Consider the following 24,723-nt stretch of genomic DNA (forward strand, 5'->3'; position numbering starts at 1 on the left):
CTTGCCGGAGAGCCCGTCCCATTAAAAGCCTATTTCGATTAACTTTTGCTGGGCCTCTCTATTCCATTTCACTACCCATCAGATTAAACCTGAGACATTTCATAAGTGCTATACATGTATTAGTCTTATATTTATCCTAATAGCTTATTTCCATGATCAATTGGATATCTTTAAGGTCTGAAAATATCTCTTCCAAAATAGAAAGTCAAATATATTATGTGCACTATAATAAGAGTTTGTTACTTATAAACATCATTTAGGATCTAGGAATTATTTGAGCCATAAGCTAGGGGCTCACCCATGTATGTATTCAGCTACCAGCATTCAGACTCTAAAGGATTCTTATTCTCCTCACTCTATAACATCTTTCTCTGATCAGCAAAAGTATCCTGTTGGTTAGGTAAAAGTCATAGTTTCAATCCTTATTCTATTCGACCTCCGTAAAGATCTGACACTGCAGTCGGTCCACATCCCCTCACTCTTGACTGTCATTTCCTTTAGTAATTCAACCACTCCAAGTATTGGGTTCCCTATCTAAACATCATGGAAAATATCACTTCCTCCCAGGATTGCCTTGAGGAATAAGTATTGACTATAAAAGCATTTTGATAAATGAGAAATGCCCTTAAGATGTTGGATATTATCTTTCAGCTGTAGTGTTCACTCTGAGTGAAAATGGTCTCATTTAGAAATTATGTTAAAAATTTAAAACTTTCAAGGAACCTGGGTAACTCAGTCGGTTAAGCATCAGCTCTTGATTTCAGCTCAGGTCATGATCTCGGGGTTCTGGGAAGGAGGCAGTTCGGGCTCCATGCTCAGCACAGAGTCTGTTTGAGTTTCTCTCCCTCTGCCCCTCCCTCCTTCCCTCACCCTCTCTCTCAAAATAAATATATAAATCTTTTTATAAAAATTTTAAATTTTCCAGGTTCCTAAATTTCTCCTTATGTTAAAATCATATATTTCAAAATAAATTTTCAGTAAAGTATAAATAGTCCCTTACAATTGCCATTCCTGAAATAATTAAGTAGATTCCTTGTGGCATTTCACCTTCTCTACAAATGACATCTCCATAATCAAAATAGGCAAGTTTGGCTCTCTCCTGCAAGAAAAATTAATGAGAGTCAACACAAAATTTTCATCATCTTCTTTTCTAAATAGAAATAAAACTTTAAAGCTAAAATGGTTTTCAAGTAGAAAAAAAAACCGTACAAACTATATTCTTTGGTTGTTAATGAATTATAACATGCTGACATACCTCATCAATTTTTTTTTTAAATCTTTTATTTACTTATTCATGAGAGACACAGAGAAAGAGGCAGAGACACAGGCAGAGGGAGAAGTGGGCCCCTCGCAGGGAACCCCATGCAGGACTCGATCCCAGACACCAGGATCATGCCCTGAGCGGAAGGCAGACGCTCAACTGCTGAGCCAGCCAGGTGTCCCCCTCATCAACTTTTTTAAAAGAAAGGGACCAGGGCAGCCCCGGTGGCGCAGCGGTTTAGCGCCGCCTGCAGCCTGGGGTGTGATCCTGGAGACCCAGTATCTAGTCCCACATTGGGCTTCCTGCATGGAGCCTGCTTCTCCCTCCACCTGTGTCTCTGCCTCTCTCTTTGCTCTCTCTGAATGAATAAATAAATCTTAAAAAAAAAAAAAAAAAAAAGGGACAAGCAAGCAAACTATAGATTTTGTGATTAGTACCAGGCACAGTGATTGGTGGAAATACCCAATAAATGCTCAATTGAGTAGATGTTTACAATAAAGTGTGAAACTTCGGACAATGGAGACGGAGACAGGATGCTCTGGAAAAGTCCAAAAAGGCCACAGGACCCTGTCTTGGGTGTCCATGGAAGACTTTAAAGAGGAAGGAAGAGCTAAGCTGAGGCCTGAAGAAAGGGTAACAGATAGCCAGGATACAATGAGTTGAACATCACTCAGGGCAGAGGACTCAGTATATGTGAAGACCCAAAGGCAAATAGAACATCTGCACGTGGAGTAACTGCAGAAGATTCAGTATGTCTCACACAGGGAGGAGTGTGGACCAGCACTGAGTTATCAATTTAGCTTCAGTAGCCATAGTGTGTAGGATTCCCAATACTTTAGCAACTCACAACATTCTAGTTTTTTTTTTAAACCAAAAGAGAATAAATAACTTCTAGGTTGAGGAAAATATTTTAATACTAAAACATTTAATACTAATATATAATTCATCTTTATACTAACACAGTCATAAAGTAGAATTTTTTGTCATTTTTTTATGTGGGAAGAGGCTCACTAAGGCCAAAGTGCCAGGACCCATGAAAGTCATCCTGCAGCCCCAGTGGAGCAAGGACTGGAGAGATGAGCCAGAGCCAGGCCTCTTTAACATTAAGAGTTTGAGCTTTTTCCCAAAACCAGGGAGGAGCAACAGAATGGTTTTTAACAGAAGCATCAGGGTGACAGATTTGCATTTTTCAAAGATATGTAGGAAACATATCTCTAAATCATTCACAGTGGTTATCTCTAAGTATGGGGTAAGAGTGACGAGTTTTCACTTTTTACTTCATGTACTTCTGAATTCAGTGTTGAAACCAGCATGGATGGCTTCACAATTTTTTTTAAAAAGTCACCTAAAGCCAATTATCCAGCGTTTATATTGTTCAGACTTTGGTTTTCTACCACTGACTTTTGGCTTATCATTATAGACTATCACATTTTTAAAGGATTTTTTTTGAAAGATTTTATTTATTTATTCATGAGACACACACAGAGAAAGGCAGAGACACAGGCAGAGGAAGAAGCAGGCTCCCTGCAGGGAGCCTGATGCAGGACTCCATCCCAGGACCCCAGGATCACAGCCTGAGCCAAAGGCAGATGCTCAACCACTGAGCCACCGGAGTGTCCCAACCATTACGTTTTTAATTAACCACATCAGTTGGAGGATGAAAGAAGGGAGTAGTAGTTAAAATTAAGTATTGTTGCTGTGATGGAAACCAAGATTGAAATTACAGCCTACAATCAGGGGTGTTTATTTTGTTTACTGTGGATTTTAGTTAACCACATAATCCATGGGCTGTCCCTAATGAGAATAATGCCTGTGTATTCCCAATTCATCACAATTTTTGTTCTGGTAAAATCCAATTGAAATGGCTGTCAAAAACCTATATATTTGTGCGCCTGGGTATCTTGGTCGGTTAAGCATCTGGCTTTGGCTCAGGTCATGATCTCGGGGTTCTGGGATCAAGCCCCACATCCAGCTCCCTGCTCAGTGGGGAGCCTGCTTCTCCCTCTTCTCTCTGCACCCTTCTCTCTCATGTGCTATCTCCTTCACTATCTCTGTCTCTCTCTCTCTCTAATAAATGAATATAATCTTTAAAAAAAAAGAAGAACCAACATATTACAACATATTAAGGAAAGGGGGCACTTAGAGTGAGGGAAGTCAATAAGGGGGTTAAGAAAGTCCAACAGCCTTACAGAGGTTTGGAAAGTTAGGGACAGGAAGAAGGTTGTGCCCCAGTGACAGGTTCACCTTAGGTATCTATGAATCATTAATTTATAGAGTGATCTTCTTCTCATCAGTTTCCCATTCCTCCTCAGTCACTGCTGGATGGTCAGTTAATTACATTTGGAAAATTACTACCTATAAAGAACCAAATTCTAATTTTATCTTAAATTGGATTTTAACAAAACTAAGCAGAATGCAAATTATAAGAAACACCTTTGAGATACCTTCTTCCCAGTCCAAGACCATCTCCTATCTCTCAGGACTATTTATTTGAGATCTATTTTCCAACTATCCCTTGGCCGCTGGCCATCCATCCCATCAGATTTCCTCCTCCTTCTTGCAGCCACACTTGTACTTGCCAAAGCAGAACATCAGACCCAAATTAGGCCAGGTGGATTTCTCTCTCAAGAATTTGAACTGAGAGGCAAAGAGCCTGGGAATTGAGAACTGAGCCATGAAATCCAAGTACTAGAAGAAAGGTCCACAGAAGCCCACCAATAATATTCCTGAGCTGGCCTGAATCCTACCCTGCCCATAGTTAGTTAGTTATTTCTTAGCAGCTTCTATACACCACCCCATTGTCTTTCCAGGTCAACTTCCCCTTTTCTTAAACTAGTTCAAGTAAGTTTTTATTACTTTCAACCAAAAGAGTCTTAATTCAAGTAAATTTCAGATCAATTTCAAAAGAAAAATTCAAAAATTTCTGGTATGAAGGAAACATTAGTATAGCAAAAAAGATATTCAAAGCTCAGTAGAATCTCATTATGATTGCTGTCTTTCTAGAAAACAAGCAAAATGCCCTAATTGTGGACAAACAAATGCCTTATATATCTATTTGCCTAGATCACAAAGCATGGTACAACTAAATTTGTGGTAAAGCAAACACCATTCTTTGTCACAGTGTTTTCCTGATTCTAAAAATCTAACAGAGGTTTTGATTGGTTGATGAAAACGTTATAAGCCTTATAATTCATACAATAACCACTTAAAACCAAAGCCACAGGGCAGCCCAGGTGGCTCAGTGGTTTAGCACCACCTTCAGCCCAGGGCATGATCCTGGAGACCCGGGATCAAGTCCCACATAGGGCTCCCTGCATGGAGCCTGCTTCTCCTTCTGCCTATGTCTCTGCCCTTCTCTCCCTCCCTCTCTCTCTCTCTCTGTCTCATGAATAAATAAATAAAATCTTTAAAAAAAATTAAAAATTAAAAAATAATTTAAAAAATAAAACCAAAGCCACAAAATGGTAGTCTATGAGTCACATCCAATCCAAGGATGTATTTTGTTTGGCCTGCATGATATTTTCAAAATTCTAAATTGATGTCAAATTTTTAAAATTTGGAAATTTCACATAAAAATTCAGATCTATGGATTTTCTTTTAAAAACCTGACCTCTACATTATTAAATATAATAGTCAATTTTCAATCTTCATCTTATTTGACCTCAGCCGCAGTTGACATAGTTGCTTATGGGCTCCTTTAAGAACTACTTTCTTCACTCAGCTTCTAGAATACTACTCTCCTTTAGTTTTCCTCCCACCTCCTCAATTCTTTTTTTCCCAGTTCTATGAAGTTGTTCAAGTTTAAGGTATACAGAATAATGACTCGACATACATATATTATGAAACAATTGCCACAAGTTTAGTTATCCATTACCTCATCTAGTTACCAAAAAAAATTCTTTTCCTATTATCAGAACTTTTAGGATTTAATCTCTTAGTAACTTTCAAATATACCATGCAGCAGTGTTAAATACATAGCCATCATGTTGTACAGCACATTCCAGTACTCGTTTATCTTATAACTTGGGAGTTTGTACCTTTTGACTATCTTCCTTCAATTCCCCCTCCCTCCATCCTCTACTAGGTAACCAGAAATCTGCTCTCTTTTTCTATTCTTTTTCCTAATTCCTCCTCATCTTCGCTCTAAATGTTGGATAGCCCAAGACTCAATTCCTGGATGTCCATAATAATTCCTTAAATTAGTGCATCAAGTCTTCATACCTTAAATATTATCTCTATTCTGGACAACTCCAAAATCTCTATCTCCCATTTGGCCTCCCACCTGAATTCCAGGTGCCTACTCAACATCTCCATTTGGATGTCCAATAGCTTTCTCAAATTTAACTCATTCAGAATCAAATGCGTGTCCTCTCCATATAAATCTTCTCTAAGTCAATGGGAATTCCATTCTATTTTCAGACTAAAATCCCAGAAGTTGTCCTCTCTCCCTAACACTCCTTCCATAAATACCTATCAACTCTACCTTCAAGACATCGAGAGTCTATTTACCACTTGCACTAATCCAAGCCACCATCACCTCTTGCCTCCATTACAGGAATCATCTCTCTGGCTTGCCCTTGTCCGCTTACAGCCTATTCCCAACACAGCAACAAGGTGGTCACTTTTAAATGTAAGTTAGATCATATCACTTCTCTGTTTGAAGACTTCCCATATGTTTCCATTTAATTCAGAGTGAAAGCCGAAGTCCTTATACTGGCCTACAGAGTTCTACAAACTCATGCTCTGCAACTATTCCAGCTTCATCTGGTCCCACCATCACTACTTCTGCCACAGGGGCTTTGGGGGATGTTCCTTGAACAAACAGCACACTCCATACCAAAGCATTGCACTTGCCTGGGATGCTCTTCTCTCAGATTATCTACATGGTATACTATTGCTTGCAGATCTCTCTTCAAATGTCACTTTATTCAAGCAGCCTTCCCTGATTATCCCATATAAAATAGCTTCCCCACTATATTTCCTTTTCTTCCTTTTTCTCCGTAGCATTGACAATGATCTAATAGACTATATATTTGTGTATGTTGGTGTATTTTTTGTCCATCTCTATCCATATAATATAAAACCCAAAGCAAGGACTTTATCTATTTTGTTCACTGGCATATCTTCAAACCTAGAACAGTCTCCAGCACAAAGAGGATATTCAAAAAATATTTCTTGAAAGAGTCTAAAATTGCAAAGCAACACTCAGCTGACTTTAGACAGAGCATGAACTCTGGAATATGCCACAGTTCTCATTGTTCCCTATAATACTGTATACAGCTTGTTTTACTTTTATATCATCTGCCTGGCCTGTATAGTAATTTAAACTTGAGACTCATGCTTTAAAAAAAAAAAAAAAAAAAGTCTTTTTCAGAGTGCGTATCGGGAAGTCCAGAACTCTACAACATAAAGTAATATGGAATTGGTTAATAATGAGTCGCACAGATACCTTATCCTAAGCAGATAAGCCACTGTGGAAAACCATCTTTGCCCTTTGGCTCAAAATGATATCTACTCTTCCGGGTTTTGCTGGGCCTCCATTTTGGCTTACCCTTCATTAGCCATCACAGGATTCTTGCTTTGAATATGCTTTTTTGTTAGTCTTACATTAGGAAGTGGAAAATAATTATTATCAAACCTGAGCCAGAATAGAAGACAGAATCTTTACCTTGAAGAACTCAATGAGAACATCTTTATTTTCCAGCCAAACAATATTATGAAGATATTTGTCAGGAGTAGGTGGTGGAATTGCCATTGGAAAGTTATTCAGTGCTTTTATTTTTGCAAGAAATACCTGAAAACAAACAATCAAAATAATGATGATCATATCCTGTGAAAAAGGACAATAGGTAAAAATTTAGGAAATCTAACAAAACTACCATTATGTAAGCTTATTTTGATTTTGACTGAGTTTCTTTCACCCTACTTAAATTATCCTCTAACCTTTTTTGGTCCCTATTCTTCTCTTAACTCATTGAATTTATGAATTGATATATTAACTCATATTGAATTTAGTATCTCTATAATCCAGTTAACACTGTATTCCACTGTGTCTTAATTTCATATCACTTAAACTTCACAGTTGGTTACTGTACAATTTAATGCCACATATTCTCAAATCTTTTACATATGTATGATTTACTTCTATACTTACATACATACATATGTATGAATTTACTTCTCTAAATTCTTCTAATTTTGAAGGATATAGTTCCAGTTTTGTGGGTTCTCAGAAATCTTCTCTGGCTTCCCTATAAGGTAAGAGATAATCACCTGTCTATCTTATTCTAATGGCATACCCTACAACTCTCCCTATGGAACTAATTACATTATAATATTATTACTTTTACTTATCTGCCTCACCTTCCTATTTTGTAACTTTTGTTGACTTCATGAATAAAGGACTAAATGAAAGAATGAGGAAGAGCCCATGGACTTTGGGGTCAATGGTGTATTAAGTATTCCAATCTCCTTAAGAGTCCATGGTACATACCAGGTATTCAACATATATTTATTCAATTAAATTGGATTAGCTAATCAACTCCTTACAACTAGCTCCTTATGAATTGGAAGATAATTACATCTCTGTGGCTGACAATTAGACAATCAGTATTGCATTCAATAAGTAACTATTGAATGATTGATTTACCTATTACCTTTCTAAACAAACCTATAGGAAAAAGATCTCTCTCTTCATAAGGGCTATAATTTATTTATTTATTTAAATTAATGGGTATCAAGCACTCAGTTGAATCTTATATAGCCTTCAAAGTGATGAATGAAAAAAATAGAATAGAAAACACAGTGTGTGTTGAGGTATAGCTTGAAGAATACTGTACTAGCCCTTTTCTTCCTTCTATCAGACACTAAGGAAGAATCATATTACCCATTTTGTCCTTTACCATGATATTAGTCTAAAGAGATAGAGCCTTAAAGGGGAAAGCTGGCCTGTCCCACACCCATTTCCCTTTGGGGACCATGGAGAGGGGACTATGTCCAGGGAATGACCAGAAGCACAGTGCCTGTGAAACTTGGCCAGGAGCTGCCAGTGACAAGGAAAAGCATGTGATACCCGGAACAGCAACACAGACAGAATGTAAGACCGCAACTTCCATGTTTCTGCATGCTAGGAAACAGATTCTTGCAAAGGATAGAAAGAACAATCACATTTGCACAAATAAATGATCTAGATGGCACATGTGATGGGGTGATAGTACTAAATATTAAACATGTTTTCCTCTGTCTTACGTCCCTAATTTTTTTGCAAATACATTTATCATTTTTCAAAAGTCTATTTATCAGCTATTGATAGTGCCTTCCCTGCTCCTCTCCTCTCAGAACTGTCCCCTCCCTGACCTCCACCAAAACACACAAGCACACATACACACAAGCTGATCCTCTCCCTATGATGTTAACAGTGGGAGTGATTCCCACTCCCTTGCCACAGCTGCTAGGACCAGTCAGTACACATTCCACCAGTAGACAGAGAAGCAGAAAAATGTAGTTGAGCTTGTAGAGGGAGCCAAAGAAGATGCCAACTCTGATAGGAAATGGAGAATCTGGAAAGCTTTCTATCCATAGTCAAGTCACTTCCAAGGCCTGGCCACATGGTCTGGCTACTGTGGGTTCGGTAAGACATCATGTGTCTTTATAAGAAACCCCTAGCCCTATTTCTTGGCTAAGCCTAACTCAGGTTAGTTTCTGTTACTTGCAACCAAACAGTTTTGATATGGTGTGCACCAGGTAGCACTGGCGCTAGCTACCACTGGCATTAACAAAGGCTATCAGCAAATTAGAGTTAAAATTTGATTTAATCTTCCTCACTCATTACACTCTGCTCAAGTAACAATGCAGGCTTGAGTGTTGGGCCCATGGAATCAAGCAACATGGAAAACTGCTTCATTACCTTATTCATCTCGATGCCCTCATGTTTATCAATAATGCCTCTTGACCAAAGGAAGGTGAGGTTTTTCAGAGCTTTAGCAATAACCCTCCGGATTGCCTGCCTAGTCTTCAAAGCAATGACAACATCACGACCCTCATGCTCTATGAGTCCTGAAGCAAATAAAACTATCAGTAAGCAAACAATGCAATAATCACAATAATAACTTATATTTGTTTAATACTTCATAATTTCCAAAGTATTTATTCAATACCTGTCATTCCTATTTCATACAGAACTTGTGAGGCTGATAGGACTAGAGTTATTTTCAACTCCATTTTATGGATGAGAACATTGAAAACTGGCTTCCTCTACTAGCTAGGAGAAAATCACTTTCTCTGCCTCATTCCCATGGCATGTCCTACATATCTCCACTGTGGAACTTACAACATTGTGATATTTTGATTTTTACTTATTTCTCATCCAACATATCATATAACTTTGTTGGGTGAATAAATGACTTAATGAAAGAGCCCCTGGACTTCTGCTCATGGAGCTTTCTGAGATCAAAGCACATATCTTTTCCTCTTTAATGAACACAAGAAGTCATGAACTAGACTGTGAGTCATGGCCAAAACTCTCTCATCTTAACATGGGCAGAATGCCTGACATCTGGAAGGTACTTTTTTTTTTTAATTGAAATGAGCTGGTTGGTAAAATGAAGAATAGCATAATCAGGAGCATAGGTCAATGGAGCACTTGACTCTTGATATCAAGGTCATGAGTTTGAACCCCACAATGAGTATGGAAACCACTTAAAATAAAAAAATTTAAAAAAGGAACTTGGGTTTCAATGTCAAGTACACCTTAGCTGGAGATCTAGCTCACCATTTACCACCCATATGACTTCAGGCAAATTAAACTTTCTGAACCACAGCTTCATTATCTATAAGATGAAGATAATAATAGTATTTGTCTCATAGAGTAGTCCTAAGGATTAAATGAGATAATGCATATAATGTATATATAATGCATATAAATCTGTTAACACAGCTCCTAACATAATCAGCATTTGATAATCAGTTGCAGTAACCATGTGGGAACAGGTACTTCCTTTTACAGGACTAAATCAAGAGAACTTTGTAATATTACATACTAAATCTAAATCTAAAGCATAATATGAGACAGCAGCCCCTAGGCCCCTAATCTTTAAAAGCACAGAAATAAAAATCTACCTATATGAAAGGTAATAATGGATCCTGGATTTTTTGAGACAGTGCCAAAATTTCTGACACATCTCCAAATTCATAATTTTATCATTAGGCCATGTTCTTCCAATTTTGATTTGGAAAGTATTATCCCCATAAATCTATATGGCATCTTACAAAGTGGTTTTACTTTATTTCTTTTATAATTTCCATTTATGAAGGACCTACTGTATGCCAGGCTCTCTCCCAGAAACTTTTGCACACACTAAGAGCCTGGTCTACCGCCCCTTGTGAGGAAAGCAGACTCAAGAAGCTTTGTATAAAATCCTAAGACTCCTGCTGCACACTTCAACTGAAGCAGAGTGCTTATGGATGCTCAAAAAATGACATCTCTTATAGCCCCACATTCCTGAGTATCTTTGCAAGCAAAGTAAAACAAAACAAAAACACCCTTTGTCAAATGTAATTTTCATGTGTCTTTTTCTTATAGACTTAAGGAATCTGATCTTGCCACTTTAATACACTTTCTACACTCTTCATTCTTTCCTCTATGCTCCCATAGCAAATACATGACCTGCTTTTTTTTTTTAATTTATTTATGTATTCATGAGAGACACAGGGAGAGAGAGAGAAAGAGGCAGAGACGCAGGCAGAGGGAGAAGCAGGCCCCATGCAGGGAGCCCAATGTGGGACTCGATCCCGGGACTCCAGGATCAGGCCCTGGGCCAGAGGCAGGTGCCAAACCGCTGAGCCACCCAGGCTAGCCCACATGACCTGCTTTAACTTTCTGCAATTGTCTACTGATACTCTCATACCCTCCATTATGCATTTTTGGCATAGCTGGCCTATTGCATGCATTTGATAATAGCTTATTGAATGAATAAGTGAGTAATTGAAGGAAAGCATGAACTTGTCTTACCTTGGTTAAATTATAGAATAATAAGGTGTGATTTCAGGAAGTCAGATATTCCTACTACCTACCTAGTTCTTTGACAGCATCTCGTTTGTTGGTTTCCAAAATTTCATATAATTTCTGCAAGAAGTCAAGAAAGACATTAATCTGTTATTACACCAACTGCATATCTGTCTTTAAAATCTGAGAAAAAGAAGAAATCTCACTAAGTTTATGATTTGGGGAAGATGTTTAGCTCAATTCTCTCCTCTGTGCCAATTCTGCTGCTTTCCTCACTCATGCTCCCACTCATGTTAACAGTGAATAGTGTGCAGTCAGTAGCCTGCATAACCACTGGACCTAGCCTTTCTCAGAAAAGATTAGTGTGCATTTCACTGTGCACCAAAGAGAATTCTCACAGATAAAACTCCATTAAGAGAGAGCCAACTGAGCAGCTTTTTGGGCAGCCAGTCTATTAGGAGCATAAAAACAACTGCAATAATGAGAAATGATGGTATTGATTAGTTCCATGATTCCTATAGATCACTCTTGGCATAATGAAGAAATGGCTCTACTCCAAGGCTAACCATGGTGTTCAATCATACAGTAGGTATTGGTCAGATGCCCCCTATTTCCCAGGCACTGCTCTTCATGGAGCTTATTCTCCAGCTTTAAATCTTCTGGAGCTTTCACTTGGCAGCAAACAATCCACAGTTCCCTAGGATTGTCAGGTACAGATGACTGAAATCCTTCACCCAATTAATACACAGCATAATGCTATTTACAGGAAAGAATAACAAATACAGTGTTATTTTACTGGTTTGCTTTATATATTTATATAATTATATATCCATTTTAGGGGCATGTGGGTGGCTCCATTGGTTAAGTATCTGCCTTTGGCTCAGGTCATGTTCCTGGGGTCCTGGAATTGAGCTCCCCAGCTGGTTCCCTGTTCAGCAGGGAGTCTGCTTCTCCTTGTCCCTCTACACCCGCACTAGTGATCTCTCTATATATATCTCAAATAAATAAATAAAAATCTTTTAAAATAATTTATCTATTCATTCTAGAGAGAGAAAGAGAGAGAGCATGCATGTGTGAGTGGGGTGAGGGGTAGTGGGGTGGGGGGAGAGAGAGAATCTCCAGCAGACTCCCCACTGAGCACAGAGCCTGACATGGGGCTCCACCCCAGGGCCTTGAGATCAAGACCTGAGCTGAAATCAAGAGTCTGACACCTAACCAACTGAACCACCCAGGCACCCCTACTGGCTTGTTATCTAAAGTTTAAGTAGCTAAAGTTAAGTTTTTGTTGTTTTGGTCTAGAAAAATCACATGTAATAAATATAAGATTTATTTATTTATTTATTTATTTATTTATTTATTATATTTGAATATAAGATTGAGGTATACAATTTTTATTAAGTTGCTTCTTTTCACTTGATAACACTGAGTCAATATTGGGAAGGTGCCAAATTAATGGCCTGTCTATGGCACCCACACACTGTGGTCCCACCCTGCTTGCACAGGGGCTTAGGTAGCTTCCAAGACCCCTTCAAATCAAACTGGATCAATAGCAACTCCGTAAAAACTCTATAGAATGACCTGCACAACAGAGCATAGGAACTGACTCCTACCCACAAACAGTACATAATCATTTAAAGCCTGGACCTTCATGTGACTCCTCTAAAAGTGAGCTGCCACTGGTTAGTTTTTGAACCACCTCACTTTCAGAGTAAACACAAGTTTGATATCTAAATACATCTCAAAAAAAAAAAAAAAAACAACAACCACACAACATTTAAATCTTTACTGAAGTCTCCTTTATAAATGCCAAAGGGGAATTTGTTTTATCTCTTACACTTTGAGACAAGTGCCCCCAAATGTCAATGCCTTCTCCCAAACTCCTCAAAACACATTACCTCCCATGACTGACTGCTGTTTTCTTCCCACCTCTTCCAGTTTCTGAAATATTTTCTTCTATGAGCTCTATCTTCTATTATAGAGCCATCTAGACTTTCCGTACTTTTTTTTGTTTTCTCTAATATTCAAAGTACATCAATAAGACAGAAAGAATTCTGTTGCACATTTGATCCAATAATTGGTATTTCTGTAATAAATCTAGAGAATAGTTCTCTAGCCTATCTATAAAGATGTCATGAAAGACGTTAGATGCCTTGCTAAAATTCAGCTATACTCTTTCTATAGTGGTCCCTGATCATAAAAGAAAACCTTAAATTCTAAAGATATTTAACAATATGTCTTCTTATGTGTTTTAGAAATTAAAATTAGGGGTACCTGGGTGGCTCAGTCAGTTAAGCATCTGCCTTCAGCTCAGGTCATGATCTCAGGGTCCTGGGATAAAGCCCTGCATCAGGCTCCTTGTTCAGTGGGGAGTTTGCTTTTCCCTCTCCCTCTGCCCCTCCTCCCCACTCATGTGTGCTCTGTCTCACTCTCTCTCTCTACCAGATAAATAAAATCTTTTTTAAAAAAAGAAATTAAAATTAAAACATTAAAGTAGGTAACTTCATAGCCTCCTTCCCTCTTCTGGATTTAATAAGGAAAGAGCCTCTCTTTCTTGGCTGAGGCCCTGAGGTAACCAATGGTCATCACAAAAATAGGCACAACAAGCAGAAGATGTAACGCTCAGCCCATTCCTGATTTTATATATACAGAGACTCATTAGATCTAGGGCTTTAGTAATCAAGATTTAAATTATCAGATTAAAAATCAAGAGTCTCTCCTAGGCTGAGAAAATACCCTTCAGCTATTGATACTTGTCAGTCTGGACCCCTCACCTACATACCTGAAAATGTAACCAAAAGTCACCAAACATTGGGCAGGATAAACAGGATGAAAGACAATAACCAAACATGACAAAGAGAAGAATGAACCTCAAGGAAGCACTAATACAGGAGAACAACAATTTTTAAATAAAGAGATTCAATGGAATATCACATTTGCTTAAAAAAAAGAAAAAGGAACCAGTCTCAATGAAAAGAAGCAATCACAGTACTTGGAGATCAAAGAGTGTTCAGTCAAAAAAGAGGAGAGAAAATGTAATAGATGGACTGAATATCAGAATGAACACAGCTACAGACTAAATTTAGAGCATGAGAAACCAAGTTGGGGGATTCTCACCACAAAGAGGAAAGACTTGGAAGTAATAAGAAAACTTGAAACAAGGTCTAAATCCAGAAATACAAAAAAATTGTTTAAAAGGGTGATGAAAGGAGAGAATAGAAACCTAGGGGAGGGAATAATCAAAGAAGTGTTGGAAGAAAGATGACAGTGATCTGATTGTGAAAGCTCCAAGTGCTGTGTAGGATAACTGTTTATTTTTTATTTTAATTTTTTTTTTAAGTTATGTCTCCCACTCAATGTGGGACTCAAACTCATGACCCCAAGAACAAGAGTCCCATACTTTACCAACTGAGACACCCAGGTAACCCGATAATTTCTTTAAGATTTATTTATTTATTTTGGAAAGTGAGAGAGCACATAGGCATGAGTGGTGGGGGTACAATAAGAAAGAATCCTCAAGCAGAGTCCCCCTTGAGCACTGAGTGCAACTTGAGGTTCAATCTCACAACTCTAAGATCATGACCTGAGCCAAAACCAAGAGTCAGACACTTAGCTGATGGAGCCAACCAGGTACCCCTAACTTTTTTTTTAATTATACCTAGACACAATGTGGTAAAAATTCAGAACTCCAGGGAGAAAATTCTATAAGCCTCTAAATGGAGAGAGAAAAGTCACCTACAAAAGCGCAAGTAAAATCAGACTTATATCATCAATGCTGAAGACAAATGAAAATCTTCAAGAAAATAGTTTTGGACAGTGAAAAGATTAATTATGAGAGCAAAATACAAAGACTTTTGCATGTGTAAGCCCATACATCACCTTGAAAAAACTACTTACAGGAATTTTTAATAAAAAGAAAAGGAAAAAAGAGGCTCACATGGGACTCCAGAAAGGATGGCTAAGGAATATAAGCTAAAGGACGAGAGGAAGATAGTTAAATGTTAAAGAAACATTTTTTTTTAAATCAATCCATTTGACTGTTTCATTTAGAAGAGTCTCTATCAAGTAGCAGATATTTAATGATAGTGATATTTTGTTATGGATTGAATCAAATGATAGGTTCTAAAGTGAATGTTATATAATCATAACAAAGTAAAGGTTTTAGTTCTCCATGTATGGAGTCATTTATTGAAAGAATGAAGACATAATTATACTTACAGAATAAAATGTAAAATCTTTTCTCTGTAAAAATAATAGCTCCAAAAATTTAAGATTGGGAGAAAAATAAAAGGCTAAAGGAATATTCTAATCTCTTTACACTTCATGGTAGAGAGTAAATAAAGGCTGTTTAGAGATAAATCAAGAATTAAATACATGTGCACATTATTAAAATTATTATGTCAAGCAGTGGAGGAATTAACACAAGAATGGTTACAATGGGCTATCTCTGGGAAGCAGTAGAGTGGAGGGCAGGAAGGGATACTTTTAATTCTTGTATTTTATTACCTTTGAGTTGTAAAATTCTGCATGACTATTCTTTTACCATCTTTTCCGTGTTCTCTCCTGTCTCTCTCTATGTATTTGGATTCAAAGACCTTACCCTTCAGGCCATGCAGAGCTACTGAATATTCTTTTTTTTTTTTTTCAACTCAGGGCTTGAACTCACAACCCTAAGATTAAGAGTCAAACTCAGCTTAACCAACTGAGCTGCTCAAGTGCCCTGCCACTGAATATTCTTAAGTAGACAGTCACATGTGAAATTTGAAACATTGCTCTACAAGTTTGCAGAGGGTCCTGGGTCGACAGTCTTGCATGAGGGAACCAAGCCAGGAAGTGATTCACTCCATCTTCAAGTTCCTGGTATGCTCACATCCTCATCTCCCATTTGGTACATACCTCATACTGCCTGGAAATGAGGGTCTTGAATGATAAAATAAATAAATAAATACTACTACTCAGCCATTCTTCAGCACCAGTATTTCAAGTTTCCACTGTCAAATCTTTGTTCTTTTTCCCCTCTCTTCCTCTCTCCACTTCAGACCTACTCTTACTTTGAAGACTTGAGTTTTGATTGCTGCATGATGCCCTTTCCAACTTACCCAACCCTTTAGAGTGTTACAAAGGCAGATGAGTCTCTAGTCTGTGTTCAGAAAATAAAAGCAAAGGGTAGATTTTCTTCCGTGAAGATCATAAATGAGTTTGATAAAGATACCTGACATTTAAAGAGCAAAGACTCCTCTGCAGGCACCTCTTATAACATAATAAACAATTGAATCCTCTTCACTTGTAATTTATCTGTTGGGCCAAATATATGTAGAAGTAGTCTTAAAAGATATGACTATACCCAAGTGATTATTTTCCCAAATGACCAGTGCTTCTCTCTCACCTGATATACTGATTCTCGGCTGGAAATTTGTTTTATTAGAAGTTTGGTATCCTCTTGACTTTTGACATAACCTTTTGTAATACTATACATCAAGCGGAGGCGCTTTTTGATCTGTACATCTACAATATTTATCAGCAGTGGTATTATTAACTGGAACAATGAAGAGGAAAAAAAGTCTGAAAATTTAATGAAGAAAAGCACCCTCGAAGGCAAGTGTTCTCAAAGTATCATCTTAGGGAACAGTGACACTGCCCAGAGACGTATTTGAAATGCAAATTCTCAGCCCCCTACCCTCCAGACCTGCTACACCAGAAATTCTGGGGATGGGGCTCAAAAATCAGTGTCTTAACAAGTCCTCCAGGTGAGTCTATCTACACTCAAGTTTGAGAGCCACCCTTTAAAGAAATGAAAAGTCAATGAATAATTGGCTCTGTAGCTTTAAGAGGAAGTCCCCACCACTGTCTTTACCCCCCATTCTCCACACCCCCAGATTTCAGGAGACAAGACCGGTGGTGGTCCCTTAACCTGCATGACAATCACCAACCAAATCAACCATCCTTCAGTTTCTTGACTTGCAAGATAAGGAACATAGGATATTAAAGATAATTCTTAGCTCTAAGTTTCTCAAATCATAAGCTTAGGCAAGAGAGTGTAGTGATTGAAGAGAATGGTATTCTAAATATAATACTTTGGAGGTTCAAGTGCCAGCTCTATGACCTGGAGCAAGTTACTTATGACCTTGAGGATTCTGTCTCCTCATCTATAAAATAAGGGTAATGATAGGTAAGGACCCAACGTCCAATGGAGCAGCTCCTCACAGCTGATACAAACAATCACAGAGACAGAATCAGGTCAGAAAACAGGGTAGATGGTGAGGGACCAGGTCACAAAGGAGGAAGGTGAAAAGAGCAAAATAACATCAAAGCAGAGGAATTACAAGAGCAGAGAAAGAAGAGATTTTCAGCTGCTTTTATGGTTGTGTAACTTTGGGCAGAGGGAGAGATAATAAGGAGGATTTTTAGAAAGTTATTTTCCATGATGTGCTGCCACCCCTTGAGCTGTTCCTAAGAAGATCTAAAGTAAAAATCTCCAATATTCTTCCAAGCTCTCCAATATAGGTTTCTTTTGAAAGCCACATTGTACTGAGACTAGCTATTAAAGCATCTGACTTCATATAGTGGTAACATCTACTATATGATGTTATATAGTGGTAACATCTACTTCACAAGGCTATTGCCATAATTTTAATTTAATTAGATAATGTGTGTCAAGTGCTCTGCACAGTTCCTGGAACATAGTAATTGCTCAATAGAAAGAGGTCATCCTGGTTATATTAATTCCTTAAATATACCTCATGGAGATTTGTCAAAGCATGGTGGACACAAGTAGCAACTTGCTGTATAAAAACTGATTACCTAAGGAAGCCTCTCCCTTCCATTTTAAGACTTAGCCTCATACTATACATCCTGACTTCTAACATACTTTGTGTTATGGTAGGGTTATACATTATGTAGACACTTGGCTGTAAACTTAGCTCATAAAGCAAAAATCACAAATAATCAAAATTACCCCTTAAAGCAGGTTTTCTGTATACAACTCTGTATGGTAACTCTTAAGAATAGCAAAGCTTGGTAACATTGATATAGAATCAAGAAAGGAACAGACAATAAAGTCTACAAGTCTGAGCATTCAAACAATTTTGCCTTTAAGATGACTACTAAATTTCATGGAGAATAGGAACTAAATGGAGGATTCCAAAATGAACACCTTTTGTTACTAGGGTGTTTTTCAGCAGTTTTTTTAATATCAATTCTTCATAACTTCAATATACCAATAAACTTGTCTGACATAATAAGAATTAAACAACTCAAAAAAAATGGAATGGCAAATGAAATCATCTAAAGCTCCCAAGTAAAAATCTTATATAAGAAATCTTCATTGGAAAGAAAGGAGATTTAAGAGCTGAGACTGGAAAACTGAAAATCTACCTTCAGAATCAAAACCAGAGGCATGGAAAGAAGGAATAGTAGTTGTTACAGAGATTGAAGGCCACAGTAAAATTAAGCTCCCTAGACTTTATGCTGCATAAAATTAGCCTGTAGAGAAAATATTTTCATGTTCTGCACAGTTAGGGCTTTCTAAAGAGCAAATTTTACTAAAACTTGGAGAACTTGTTTCTGGGTCACCCCACTTCAAGTGGCACCAAATTTTAATTTATTCACTCAACAAGTATTTTATTAAGAGCTACTACATGCTAGGCACCATTCCAGAGACATAGGTTACATCAATGACCAAAACAAAGATTTCTACCTCATGGAGAGTACATACAACATACAGTACAAAAGTAGTAAGTGCTATGAGAAAAAACTAAACCTTAAGCAGATAGAGGATGGTCAGGAAGATGGGATGGGAAGCTGGTATGTGTGGGGGGAGCAGGTTGCCATTTCACACAGAGTGGTCAGGGAAGGCACTCTCTCTGTGAGAAGGTGAGAATGAACCAAGCAGACACCTGTAGAGACAGCACCAGAAAGACAGCTCCTTCTCTTGTTTCCTTCAGAATAATGAGGTTTCTAAACATATTTAACATACAGTGTAGAAAAAAAAAAAAACAGTATTTAGAAATGTGATATTTTACCTTGATGAAAGGAATAAACCTAATTATTCTGAAATATCCTAGTATTACTGTCATTTGAATAAGAGCAAAGTTGTCTGGTCTCAATTTGACAAAGTATATACAAAAGATATCAATGATTCCAACAAGCATGATAAGAAACTCCAAAGTATTCCAATATTGATGAAAATACTTCCTTTTCAAACTTATTATCTATTTAGAAAACAAATAGAATGTATGTTATTTCATAGCACCTATGCAATAATGGGGGTGGGAAAGCATCTTCAAAATTAGCAGTTCAATCCTCAACTACAAGTGAGTTGTACTCCAAAAGTTGAGTTTTGAGTTATTCATTTGGAATTCCAAAAAAATATTTTTAATTTCCAACTTCAAAAATTATAATTTGATTCAAAATATATATAACGTATAATGAAGTTGAAATGCCAAAAGCAAGCAATTAAAAATAGCAATAAACAGAGTCATTGCAACCATCTTAATAAGAAAGTATAAAAACAGTAGTGCTGACAAGTCGTCTTCAAAGCATTTGTCCTAAAAAGCAGTTCTCATCTTATGACAAGGACCTAGCAAGCCAATTTGGGTTTATTCACTGATTCGTTTTTTGCATCATTAGTGAGAGCATTTGAAGGAAACAACCATTTGTATTTTCTATATGGATTTCCATTTCTCTTGCATGTCAAATGGATTCGCTCCACTTTTATGATGCTTATCTAATATCCAAGACCATGACTATAATACTGATTTCATTATTAAACACAGAAAATTCAGAAAGATTATTAAAATTCCAAGATCCTATCAACTACTACATCAAATGGCTTCTAGTATCAAGGTATTTCAATAATATGACAAAAATAGATTCAGAAACATCTGAATTGTTCTTTTCATTGAATATATTTTGAACAGTACCTTCATTGCTGCTTGAAATATGTATAAAAAGACAAAATAGTTGTTCACTGATATAAGTCCTGACACATTTAACTCTCTTGCCATTGGCCATAGATGCATTATCATAGGATAAATGTACATTACTGTTATAATATGTCCTGCATATTCAAATTCTTCTGAAAATACCACATGACATACAAAAAGCAGAAATTTATTATCCCTGAAAAAAAGAGAGCAATAAAATGTTAGATCACATTAAAAATAAAGCAACTGAGGGACAACTGGGTGGCTCAGTGGTTGAGTGACTGCCTTTGGCTCAGGGCATGATCCTGGAGTCCTGGGATTAAGTCCCATGTTGGGTTCCCTGCATGGAGCCTGCTTCTTCCTCTACCTGTGTCTCTGCCTCTCTCTCTCTCTCTCTCTCTCTCTGTGTGTGTGTCTCTCATTAATAAATAAATAAAATATTTAAAATATATATATATATAAAACAATTGAGACCTGAAGTTCAAAATTTACTTTAACAAATCATTGATATTAATCTGGAGAAGATTATAAGATATAAAATATAAAATAAATAAGCAAAAACCTAAACCTTCAATATACAATAATCATCATAAAGATAAAAATATAGCTGTTACTCATCTCTATCAGGATGGGGAGCATTTTTCAAAATCAAGGCAAATAGTACATAAGAAACAAGGCAAAGATTCATTCATCAAAAGCAAGAAGCAGAGAAAAATGTCAACATCACTTAAAAGTAAGAACAGGAAAAAATATTCTATTCAGTAATTACCGTGATGTATTTTTTTTTTTAATTTTCCAACCCATCCTAAGTAGAGCCTAACAAAAAGTGGTTACCTGGGTATATGCTACGATCCTAGGATTTTAATTCTTTATATATCTCTTTAAACTTGATACATAGAAAAAAGTAAAAATATTATCAGAATTTGTTATGAAAGGTATGTCAACACCCATTTAAAAGTTAGTAGCATGAATGTTTCTGGCATTTCTCACTTTTACATCTTTTGTTAACAGAAAAACCTTGTCTTCCTGCTTTAAAAAGTGGATGAGTTCACAAGTTGTAATAAAGTGAGGAATTTACACCAGTTAAGTAAATCTATATCTTGTGATGTTTTAGAAAATTGGTTACAGATATTATTAAGGCTATGTTGTATTTTTCCTAGTTATGGACATCAACAGAACCACCCCATGGCATGGATGAAATTGAGAGGAAGATATAGGCCATGAATTTGAAATTTCTCTCCCTTGCCCAGTGTTATACCCAGAAGAATATGAAAGCAGCCCAGTTTGCAATATCACCCTAAGACGTGGCAATTACCACTTAAAGAGTCCAAATATGACCATTTTTTAAAAAATACTTTATTTATTTATATTAGAGAGACAGAGATAGTGAGAGCATGAGCATAAAGAAGAGGGAGAAGCAGGCTCCCCACAGAGCAGATAGCCCCATGTGGGGCTCCATCTTAGGACCTGGGATCATGACCTGAGCCAAAGGCAGATGCTTAACAGACTGAGCCACCCAGGTGCCCCTGACCATTCTTTTCTTTTTCTTCTTCTTCCTACCTACTCTCTAACAGAGGCATCAACAAAGTTGCTAAAATAGAATGGAGGAAGAGAATCAAGTGCCCTGCTCTGTTACTACTCCATCAATAAAAGCTGGCCATAGTATTCGTTGATTTTCTTTTAATAGGGAAAATCAATGTAATCAATGCTGACAATGGCAGCATTTGTCAGCTGGTCATATTTTTAAGTATATTGCTATAAAGATTTATAATACTTACCCATATAGAATAAAAAGTGCCTTATCTTTATGATATTCCAAGGAAGTTAACATGTTTTTAAACTTTATAAGCCAACTTCTAGCTCTTACATAAGTTGAAACATCATAAATACTCATGAATCTAATAAAGAAAAATACACATATATGGTAAAATAAAAATCAAGTGCTATACTTTTGGGTGATATAAAAAGGGAAAGTTTATTAAAAAGATGTATTAAAAATGCTCTGTCCTGAGTCTTTGTATCCATCCACATACCCACCCATGGTGAGGTACAGGAAACCCCTGCTGCCTCGGGCCCCTGGAATCACTCTTGACCTGAGGTAGTATATAAGTAAGTACAGCCTCTCCAGACCAATTCTTTGGGGTTCAGAATCAAGCTCCCCTTTGTCATGCCTTGCCTTACCCAAACCTCTCCAAGACCCTGAAGGCCCCCTTCCCAAATTTTAGGAACTGATGTTAGATCTCCCAGATAGATCACCAGATTGCCAAAATATTGACTATCCCCTGGCAGGATTGCCCATCATTGCTCCGTCCATAAGCTTTGTCCTGGACCATCCATTAGCTAATGCTTTCCAGGACTACGACCAGATATTGACATGTCTCTAAGATAGTCAAACTTTGCCCACCAAATTTAATTGCATCTCTCAGATCCATCAGTTGGGTCAATTCCTTCAAGGCTTATCCCACCTGTCTAATGGCAGGTTCCACACTTCTCTACCTACCCTATCCAGTAACTTAGTAAAGATGATATAAAGAAAAGATAAATATAATAGTATATGAAACTGCATAGGTTCTCTTTCATGGCACCCCTAGTGTCTTATCTAATTACACTGTAGTCAGATCTTCCACCAGAATCTCCTAATGTTACCAGAGTTATGAACTTTCAGGAGAAAAAGTATAAACAAGTAAAATAAGAAGTAGATAGATAGACAGGTGGATGGAAAGAGAGATGGAAGATAGGTGAGATAAATAGATTGATCAATCTAGACATTTGACTCTGAGTTTGATTCTTTTTTACTATATACCTATTTGATTTTGGAAATAACAATTTAAGAGATATTATACTCACTTTCCTTGGATGGGGCAAAAGCTTTTGGTTGCACTAATTAATATCCGGGCTGCCTCTACACTGAGGATTCCATCGTTACATTGTTTTTCAAAGCTACTCTAAACATACAATTTGAAATAAACATTACAAAGGACCAAAACATAATATAATATATTCTGTTTGACATTTACATAGCCCTCACTATTATTGTTGAATTCATTATAGGAAAATATAATATATAATATAAATATTTTTAAAATCCTGTAGCAGCAAATAAATTTCATTCAGTTTAAATGTTTACTGAATATTCATTTATTGCAAAGTACTTTCCTGGATACAATAAAATATACAAAGTTTCTTAGCTCAAAATCTATACAAGTCAAAGAGTTTTTCTTAAGTAATATAAATAGCACCATAGCATCATGTTTCTGCAGCAAGATAATGCAAAGTATTAATTAATTCAAAGGTTAACTAATCATCTCAACTTCTTAAAGAACTACCAAGAAAGAAAAGTACACTGTGCTCTTTTTTCCCTTTTTTCCAGATTTATTGTGATATAATTGACATAACATTGTGTAAGTTTAAGGTGTACAATGTGATGACTTAATATACTCATATATATTGCAAAATGGTTACCACATATAGTTAGTTAATATAACTTTTTTGTGTGTGATTGTGTGTGATTTAGGATCCACTCTCGTGGCAACTTTCAAGTCTATAATATAGAATTGTTATAGTTACCACACTATAGCCTCAGAACTTATTCATCTTATAACTGGAAGTTTGTAGGCTTTGACTAACATCTCCTCCATTTCCCCTACCTCCCAATCCCTGGAAACCACCATTTTACTCTGTTTCTATTAGTTTGGCTTTTTTTTTTTTTTTTTAAGATTCCACACATAACTGAAATCATATAGTATTTGCCTTTCTCTGACTTATTTTATCTAGAATAATGCCCTCAAGTCACAAATGGCAGGATTTCCTTCTGTTCTGTGGTTGAATAGTATTCCACTAGATAGATAGATTATAGATGATAGATAGATGATAGATAGATAGATAATATACATTTTCTTTATTCATCCTTCAGTGGACACTTAGGTTATATCCATGTCTTGGTTATTGTGAATAATGCTGAAAGAAACATGGGACTACAGAGATCTCTTTGAGATCCTATTACCATTTCCTTCTGATGTATATGCAGAAGTGGAGTCGCTGGAATATATGGTGGTTCTAGCTTTAATTTTTTGAAGAATCTTTATATAATTTTCTGTAGTAGCTGTACCAATTTACATTACTATCAACGGTGCACAAGGGTCCCCTTTTCTCCACATCTTAGCCAACATGTATCTCTTGTTTTGAGGGGTATATTCAGCCTAACAGGTGTGATGTGATATATTTTTTTTCAAGTTTTTATTTTAATCACCCAGTGGTCTTCAGGACAAGTGCATTTCTTAATCCCTATCACCTATTACATTCATCCCCCTGCCAACCTCCCCTCAGTTTGTTCTCCATAGTTAAGAGTCTGTTTCTTGGTTTGTCTATATATATATTTTTTCCCTTGGTTTATTTGTTTTGTTCCTTAAGTTCCACGTGTGAGTGAAATTATATGGTATTTGTCTTTCTCTGACTCACCATTATACACTCTAGCTCCATCCATGTCGCTGCGATGATATACCACTTCTTTATCCATTCATCAATCAATGGATACTTGG

General features: G+C 36.8%; 1 protein-coding gene across 12 annotated transcripts in view; it reads right to left on the reverse strand.

Moving 5' to 3' along the window:
* The window catches only part of SLC9C2 (solute carrier family 9 member C2 (putative)), a 101,221-nt gene that overhangs the window by 18,750 nt on the left and 57,748 nt on the right, over positions 1 to 24,723 (reverse strand). For 7 of the 12 annotated variants that reach the window (XM_072830646.1, XM_072830655.1, XM_072830649.1 and 4 more), the window contains 9 exons: positions 23,033 to 23,130; positions 21,964 to 22,083; positions 20,183 to 20,381; positions 19,283 to 19,471; positions 16,648 to 16,797; positions 11,333 to 11,384; positions 9,168 to 9,316; positions 6,930 to 7,055; positions 1,001 to 1,099 (listed from right to left, as the gene is read on the reverse strand). In XM_072830646.1, coding sequence (XP_072686747.1) covers positions 1,001 to 1,099; positions 6,930 to 7,055; positions 9,168 to 9,316; positions 11,333 to 11,384; positions 16,648 to 16,797; positions 19,283 to 19,471; positions 20,183 to 20,381; positions 21,964 to 22,083; positions 23,033 to 23,130 — 1,182 coding nt within the window. The remainder of the gene's footprint in view (positions 1 to 1,000; positions 1,100 to 6,929; positions 7,056 to 9,167; positions 9,317 to 11,332; positions 11,385 to 16,647; positions 16,798 to 19,282; positions 19,472 to 20,182; positions 20,382 to 21,963; positions 22,084 to 23,032; positions 23,131 to 24,723) is intronic. The other 5 variants (XM_072830656.1, XM_072830653.1, XM_072830650.1 and 2 more) reach the window with 3 other exon arrangements.

This window comes from Canis lupus, chromosome 6, assembly GCF_048164855.1.
Source record: "Canis lupus baileyi chromosome 6, mCanLup2.hap1, whole genome shotgun sequence".
Taxonomy (NCBI): Eukaryota; Metazoa; Chordata; class Mammalia; order Carnivora; family Canidae; genus Canis; species Canis lupus.